The 8,800-nt window shown below is 41.4% G+C and overlaps 1 protein-coding gene across 3 annotated transcripts in view; it reads left to right on the top strand.

The window, feature by feature from the left end:
• The first annotated feature begins 1,512 nt into the window (after window positions 1–1,512).
• Rabgap1l (RAB GTPase activating protein 1 like) overlaps window positions 1,513–8,800 on the top strand; it is a 551,680-nt gene continuing 544,392 nt past the window's right edge. The window contains exon 1 of one of the 3 annotated variants that reach the window (XM_034512812.2): window positions 1,513–2,326. Coding sequence is in view for 1 of the 3 variants with exons in the window: in XM_076941455.1 (XP_076797570.1) it covers window positions 3,273–3,275 (3 nt within the window). In the remaining 2 variants the exon portion in view is untranslated. Of the gene's footprint in view, window positions 2,327–3,030; window positions 3,156–3,253; window positions 3,276–8,800 lie in introns of those variants that run through there. The other 2 variants (XM_076941454.1, XM_076941455.1) reach the window with 2 other exon arrangements.

Below are 8,800 nucleotides of genomic sequence, written 5' to 3'. Positions count from 1 at the left end.
CATTAGACAAAGCAAAAATATTAAAAAAAACCTCACATGTTAAACACATGTATACATGGTAACTGATTAGAGGATTAGAGTCATGAAGTGCTTTTATTAGAGCAAGCTGATTTAAATAAAGCACAGAATTTAAATTAAAATTTTCAGTGCAGTGATGAGTTCTCAGACATTACATAACCTACTCTGGGAAGGGTTCTGGGGAGTAGACAAGTTTCTGTGAGGACCTTCTAAAATCTTATCAAATACAGTATCTATTCATTTCATTAAAACAATATCCTTGGAAGAGTCATATAATATATGACTCCTCCTTCCATAATATGTATTGAAAAATTCAGACTTGACGGCAAATAATAGAAAGCTAAATTCACTTTTAAAATTGTAAATAACTAAGAAAACATCTTGACTCAGGGAAATGACTACATCCAGAGGAAGACTTCTGGCTTATTTTGAACTCTTTCATAATGTGTCAGCTTCGCCTTCAGGCCGGCTTCCTCTACCGTAGAAAGGTGGCTTCGGTAACCTTTCTACGGTAAATCCACTCATCACAGCAGCCATCGTGAGAAAGACTCCTTTTCATTCTCCTCCACACACAAGAGGTGGCTGGCCTTCTTCAGTGGTTAATACTGTTAGTTTGACAGGATACAGGATTATCTGGGAGACAAGCCTCTTGTGTGCCTGTGAGAGTCGATCTAGATTAGGTTAACTGAAGCAAGAACACTGACTTTAACTGTGAAGTCACACCCTTCTTTGGCCTGGGCTCCTGGATTGATTAAATAGGAGAAAGTGAACTCGGTACTAGCATCCATTGTCCCCTTTGTCAAATAACTTTGCTTTGTTTAGAAGATACCAGAAGGCAAAAGCTATAGCCTTTTCCTGTGCTGATTTTCTCATAGAGCCTGGCTCAGTATCTACTTTTTGTGTATTTACAATGAGACGCTGCAAGCTTGGAAGTCAACAGATGATTTGTGTTCATTAAATCCTAACTTCATTAGGTATCAAAACTGAAAGCGTTCATTGAGTCAGGTTCGGGGTTAGGAGGTCTATTCAGGGCACAGAGCTTAACAGAAATGCTTTCTGGGAAGGACCCAACATGGAGGGGAAACCCAAATGAGTTGGAACACTTTTGCTATGACCCAGCATCTGTAGGCATTAACATTAAGAAAAAACGAGAAAAGAAACTTGGGTTTGAAGGTCCTTTGACAACTGTTAAATTTCTCAGAGTAGCTTTTGGATCTGGGTGGACAATAATGACAGAGCAATTGAAGTGTTATAAGAAAAGAGAATTTTCAACTCAAGAAGCCACTCTAGAGTTGCAATCCCTGGACACATTTAACTCATATAATAACAATTACTGAATACTTCTATAAGCCAGGTAGCATTCATCATGAAAGATACAGAAATGAGTGAAGTAGGTCCTTCTGGAATCTCTAAAATGTCTCACAGATTAAGGGTACACATCTTTGTGCCATAAACCTGAGAAAAAAGTTCTAATGAGAGTCAGGGAATGTACAGGTATTTCTGGGTGCTTAATCTAGAAAGGATGAAACTCACAGTTCAGAGATCAGTACAATATTTGTGGCAGAAAATAGATACTTTAGTTTATCTGTCCTCCAAAATCTATTCTCTGAAAGGATAAAAGGGGAGACCCAGACTGCCTTTACAGTTGGGTTAGCGCTTTCCTATGAAGTCTGAGTCTGGAAGAACTAATCAAGGGGGATGCCTCTGAGCAGAGAGACACACCTTCAAAGGACAAAGAATCCCATTGGAAAAGTTAGTCCTCCGTGGTGACTTACTGGCCTCACAGAAGGGAAATATGTAAAACAGGTTTGTTAAGAAAGAACCTCCTCAAAAGGGACTTAGAATTCAGTCAGTACTGGGGATGATTGGCAGGGGCCAGCACTGGTGCAGGAGAGCCTCTTGCGCGCCCCTACTCTTCTAGCTTGCCCTCTGCCCTCTGCTCAGGTTTGTACTCCGCACTTTCAGGGTCCAAGCCGGGTCAGGCGGGCCTGTGGACGCGCGCGCGCGCGCGCCGCCGCCTTAGGCAGAGAAGGAGCCTCCGCCCTCGGGAGCGCGCACGCCGCGCCGAGAGGCCCGGCGCGCGCGCTCCCGCTCGCTGCCTCCTCCTCAGTCCGCCCCCTCCCTCGCCTCTTCCTGCCGTGCGGTCCTCTCCCCTCCCCAGCCTGCTCCCTCCGCCCCGTTCCCTCCGCCCTCCCTGGGCTTCGGCGGCGGAGTGAACGGGACGGGCCCGGCCGCAGAGCTCTAGGCGGCGGGTGGGACTCGGGCGTCTGACAGAGTTGTTGTTCCGGCACGGCCGCGGAGACCTGAGGTGAGGTGAAGGCGGCATTCGAGGGGCCCGAGGGCGGCCTGACGGCCGGGAGCCGCGGTCCGGGGGGGTTTGAGGTGGACCGGGCTGGTCCAGAGAGGGTCGGGGTGCGAGGCCCGGCCCGGGACCGGGATGCTGGAGCACTAGGGCGGAAGGCATCCGGCGGGCTCAGCGCCGTCGGCCGCCTCCTGGACACCGGGGTTCTCCGTGTGGCTTGCTGGTCGCGGCGGGGCCGCCGGGCGGGAGGCGGGGTTGGCGCCCCTCACCTGGGGCGGGGTGGTGGCTCGGGCGGCCGCCGCCTCCAACTGTGCCCTCCTGACATTGCCGCCGCCCCCGCCGCGGGCGGCCGGGATGAGGCTGCTGCCCGGCTCGCAGTCCCAGCCACCCCGAGTCTGAGGGGCGTGTGGACTGGGTTATTTTCTTACCCACTTGAAAGCGTCGGTTGGATCCCGTGTCCTTCCCTCGCTCTTCCCTTTCCTCCGCCCCGCGCACTTTGCTCTGTTCCTGCTGGCGATGCTTGTGGTTTTGCTGTCTGGGATAGGCTGTTTTTTGGGCAGATCTCTACCTGCAAGGAATGCCCCGCTTCAAAGTTGACCGCGTGGTCCCCGACAGACACCCACCCACACCCACGCGCATGTCGTCCTCCGTGTCCTGATAACTGAGTCAAAGTTTCTGAGACTGAGCTGGTACTTTGCTCTGATCGCCAACGGTGCAGGGCTGGGCAGTGCGTCAGCATGTGGAAAGGGGCCACTGGCCATTGGGGAGGTGGCCAGGAGCAAGGAGAGCTGAACTGAGAAGAGTTCATTTGTGGTCTCAAGACAGTTTCGTTCAGGTGCTTATGTATTCTCTTTGGACTTCTCAGGGTTAGTTGTATCAGAAAAAGACTCGAATTTAGGCGATCGTTTTTCAGAATCGATGGTATGCAAATAAAATGAACCGCTAACCTTTAATGGTAAGGGCTTGCTTCACATGCTTACTGCTGTTTGGAAACAGATTGCAAAGCATGCATTTTTTTTTTTTTTGTCACTGCAAAGTTTAGATGATTTTAATGCATCTAAATTTTCTTGTGTATGAGAAGAGGTAGATAGTTGACTGTCACAATTTAGAGAACACAATTTCGTGAAAACCTTAAAGACTTTCCTGTGTTTACATTTGGCATGCGCTGCACTTCTGTAGAATGTCTAGTAATTGTGATCAGGAGGTACAGACATGAAGTTTGTAGTCAAATTGGAAGTGGAGTCTACTCCTGGAAAATACTAGTTTACAAGCTGCCTGGAAAGGGAAATTGGCCTGTGATTCATTATCTTAGTTGCGTTCTCTATATGAAACTGACATTGAGGTTGCAAAGAAGAAAGGATAGATGAATTTTATGTAGTATTTGTTATTACAAAATTGTACTTTTTGGGAAGCTAGCTAAGACTGAGTTAGATTGATGACCATATTAAATCAGTTCAAGATGCAATCTAATATACTAAACCATCTGGGGAGAAATAGATGTGGTTGTGCAGGGCTTATCTGTGAGCATGTTGTAAAGCTTAATTTGTGCTCTGGGAAGCTGCAAATAAGGTAGTAAATTCCTGTATTAATGAGGAAAATAGTAAATATACAAACAAGTGCAAAAGATATGGCTGTAGACCTATGACATTTTTTTCTTTCCTTTCTTAAAAAACATTTGATGGGAAGTTCTGTATTTTTTGTTTGTGTTCTGAGAATTTTTGCTTGTTTGATCATTCCCTAATGATTTATATATTAGAGCTAAAAAATTATTTGAAAGGTTGTACTGTTTTTGTTGGGATATTTGTTTATTTATTTTTAAAGATTTATTTAATTTTATGTGCTTTATCTCCATGTAGGTCTGTGCACCCCTTCTGTGCCTGGTGCCAGAGGAGGCCAGAAGAGGGCATCAGACCCCCTGGAACTGGAGTTACAGACAGTGGTTAGCAGCCATGTAGGTCCTAGAATCAAAACCAAATCCTCTGGAGGAACATCTGGTGCTCCTAAACCACTGAGCTGTCTTTAGCCTTATTTACTTATGTTTTGAGACAGAGTCTTATATGGTAGCTCTGATTGGTCTAAACTTACTATATAGTCCACCCTGACCTTAAACTTATAGCAGTCTCTCTGTCTCAGTCTCCTAAGTGTTAGGATTATGGACACAAACCAAGCCTAACTGTATTTATCTTTGACTTACAAAGTATTAAGCAAGTGAAACAAGAGTTTTCACTTCTGTTAGCTCATTAGTTCTGAATATGTGACTTCTGAAAAACTAAATTTACTTTGCCTGAAACTTGAAATGGTTTAATTGCTGTATATTTATTTGAACTCTCAGATACCGCAGTGAGGCTGAAAGTCTTAGGTCTGGGGGAGTAGTGAAAAGTGGAAATTCTGTAGTTTCAAGTACAAATATTATGTGGGTGAGAGTAACAGATTTCTGCATACTGACTCTGAAGGGAGAAACAGTTAGGTGTATAAAATTCTTGCACTAGAGGTGTAGAACTAGGACTCTGTTTCAGCCTACCATTTTCTTTTTAAAAATTCTTTTTAGATTATTTATTATTGTTTATTTATTGTTTATGTGTATGAGTGCCTTGCCTGCATGCATGTGCACCGTGTGTGTGTGTGTGTGTGTGTGTGTGTGTGTGTGTGTGTGTGTACACGTGTACCTGGTACCCCTGGAGGTCAGAAGAGGGCATTACACACATCCTCTGTATCTGGAGTAAAAGATGGTTGTGAGGAGCAGGCATGTGGGTGCCAGCACCTCTGCAAGAGCAGCATGTGCTCTTAATTGTTGAGCCAACTCTCCAGCCCTCAGCTACCATTCTTTAAGTTGTATGGAGATGAGGACTTTAGGAGATTGAAGTCAATCAATACTGTAGCCTTTGGGAGTCCCAGAGCTTCCCCTCTGCCCCTATGTCTTACAGGTGTCAATCAGTTTTTGCATATTTATAACATCTTTTAAACATTATTTTAAACTTTATTATAAAATGTATTGCCAAAAACCAAAACAAAGCAAAAGAACAACAAGAAAAACATTAGACACTGAAATTAACCAGATCCAAGGTATAATCATATAAATGATTCAGTCCCAGGGCTTGAGGGTGCAAAGACTGAACATAGGACTTTTTAATTTTTTTCCCTAGTCTTTTTCAGACAAGGTCTTGCTGTAAAATCCATTCTGGGTTCCAGTGCATATGTAACTTAGTCTGAACTCGTAATCCTTTTTGCTTTTTGAGAGCTAGGATTTCACCACTATGCTCGGCCAACCCAGGGATTTCTTTAGTCTTAATGGTATTTGTCATGACAAATGCAAACAGAAAAGACATAGTTGAACCCTAGTAATGAAGACATACTCATTAAAATTTTATTTAAAAAGACTTCATTAAAATTTTCTTTAAAAAGATTTGCTTATTTTGTGTGTGTTCAATGTCTGTCTGTGTATTACATGTGTTCTTGGTACCCTTGGTGTTCAAAAGAGGGTATTGGAGTCTTTAGAATAGGATTATGGGTGGTTATAATTCTGTATTCCCATGGGTGCTGGGAGTAAATTGTTCTTGACCCTGGGGCCACCTCTCCAGCCTGATATACTAATTTTTTGACTTGATTGCTGTCTTTTAAGATTAGACAGGAGTTTTGACTTTATAGTTAATATTTAAATTGGATATATATGTAGACATTAGTGGATCCCAGTTACTAAGGTGTTTTTTTTTTTTTTTTTTTGGACAGGGTTTCTCTGTATAGCCCTGGCTGTCCTGGAACTCACTCTGTAGACCAGGCTGGCCTCAAACTCAGAAATCCACCTGCCTCTGCCTCCCAAGTGCTGGGATCAAAGGCGTGCGCCACCACTGCCCAGCTAGTTACTAAGAGTTAATGAAATTAAGCAGACTTATATCTCAGCATTTTAATTTTTGTATTTCATTTACTTTCTATACTACTCATCCAACAGTATAGAAACATCAAGATGCCAACATTATAGCCAACAAGATGCCATAATTGTTTGAATATAGCAATTTCATGCTTATGCTGATTCATTTTTAAATCTTCTTTTTTTCTTAAATTTATAGGTTTTAAAATTTGGAGATTTTCCTAGGAAACATGTAGGCATATTTTTAGTTGATTTAGAGTTATATTTGGGATAAGATTAGTAGTGTGCTTGAAATTTTGAGCCTTCTTATTTTCTAAATAGTCTTAAAAATAGAAAACACACTTTTTTTTTTATAAATACTCATGAAAAATCTGGCTACAGGCAGTGTTGTTGTGATAGACATAGTACAGCCAAAAATATATTTAGGAAACTTCTTTGCTCCTTATCCAGTTTAGCATGCTTAAGTAAAAAGTCAGAAAAGTATTTTAACAAAACCTGTTTTTTTCAGTGTATGAAGTTTGTGAACTATACTGTCCCATAAGCTCAGCAAGTACCACATGTCTTTAAAAGCAAATTAAGTTTAAAAAACTCTAATTCTAATGGAGAATTCTTAGTAATAGAAGTTCTATTAGAAGATGCAAGCTTATATTAAGAATTTGGGAAAAATTAGGAATAGAAAATTTGCCTTTTTTACTGCACTGTTTCTAAACCACATACCTCCTTCTCATAATTTGTCTTACAGTGATATCAGTAGGTGTCTTAGCTGTCTTGTTACTTTCTGTTTTGAAAAGAGATATGAATTGTGATGAAGAGACTATAGCCAAGAATAAGATTTGCATACATGGATACTGGAGATCGTTGTACTGAACATTTTGTAAGTTGTTTTGACTGTACTCCACAGGATGGAATACTGAATACCTTACTTCTACATGTTCTCCGGCCATGCCCCCATCTCTCTTGATAACAGTTTTGTGAAATACTCCTTATCTTTTTAGGGCTGTGCTGATTGGCTGCTGACTTGGAACAGAAATTGCACATATCTCTTCCTACCTAGCTCTGTGTTCAGTGATACTGTCATGGTGTTGCTGGATTGGGCATAGCAGGATTATTTATACCAGAGACAACCAGAAAATAGTATAGTTTGAACTTTCTGCTGTAGCCAGTTGTTAAATGTAAAGCATATTACTGACTATAAACACTTTGTAATATTCTTTTCATGTCACTTATGAGAAGATGATAAGATTTAACTTTCCAATTAATTTTATACTCTGGTAAAGATTACCAGTCTCTTAAAACAAGCAACACCCCCACGAACATCCAAAACAAATGAACAGACACAGAGAGACAGTCATACAAAGTAATTGAGCATACTTTTCTAACCTGCAGATGAATATACAAAAATCTAAAGTCCAAAATCATATGGGTAGTTATTGGCAAAGTCAGGGCTCTGTACTGGATCTCACTATTTCTGTCTTTGTCTGCCTCATAGAGACAGACTTTCACATAGCCCCACTTACCTCTCAAGTGCTAAGATCACAGACATTCATCACTACCCTACCTTGTCAGCCAGTGGGCTTCAGTCCTTTCCTGACCCAAGCCATTCATTTAATTCAGTTCTAGTATTCTGTTACACAGTTTGAATAGAGATGAATGAGGCATGGTTCCTTGACCTTGAAGCCTTCATGCTTATGTGGCAGATTAAATATAGGAACATAGATAATGCATGGCAGACAGTAATGAGTGGTAAAGAGATAAGGGAGGTGGGAAAGATTACTGTAGTTGTAAGGATAGGGGAACAGGAGTTTTTAACTATGCTTAGAAGAACAGGTAGCATTTTGAACTTGTGGAAATAAGATGACTAGTTTGGAGAGAAAGGCCTTACTGGGCCATGAGCTATGGTGATCAAAAGCAGGGACAAGTAATGAAAGAGCTAGGTGAGAGTCATTCCCCCTAGGTTAAGAGCCTAGGTGTTTTTCTTTCTATTTTTCAGTTTATCTTTTATTTTTATATCTAGAGTCATTTAGTACTTCTTAGCATAAAGCAATCTATATGCTGTACTCCTGATTAAAATATGACCCTGAGAGACAGTAAGTATATTTACAGTAAAAGTTGAAGAGAGAATCCCAGCACTTGGGAGGCAGAGGCAGGCGGATTTCTGAGTTCGAGGCCAGCCTGGTCTACAGGGTGAGTTCCAGGACAGCCAGGACTACACAGAGAAGCCCTGTCTCGAAAAACCAAAAAAAAAAAAAAAAAAAAAAAAAAACAAAAAAAAAAAAAAAAAAACAAAACAAAACAAAAAAAAAACAAAGTTGAAGAGAGAAATTGTAAGTTAGAGAAGAAACACCTTGAGCTTATTGATTCTCAGTGTGTTGGAAAGAGACAATCTTTTGTTTTTAAGAAGATATTAGTGTTTTTCTTTAATTTTGCTTAATTTAGTAGATAGCATCAAATTGGCTATACCAGAGCAGGAAATAATTGTGTTTACAAAAATCTTCTAGAATGTGGTTTCTAAATGACTGTGTCTTACATTTTTGAAGCTGTTGTGGTTCAGGCAGAAAGGTAGCTTTTGAGCTACTAGCTTCAGAACTTACGGCAGCAAAGTAGAAATTTGATAC

This window comes from Arvicanthis niloticus, chromosome 10 (assembly GCF_011762505.2).
Source record: "Arvicanthis niloticus isolate mArvNil1 chromosome 10, mArvNil1.pat.X, whole genome shotgun sequence".
NCBI lineage: Eukaryota > Metazoa > Chordata > Mammalia > Rodentia > Muridae > Arvicanthis > Arvicanthis niloticus.
This window is presented reverse-complemented; position numbering and strand designations above follow the sequence as displayed.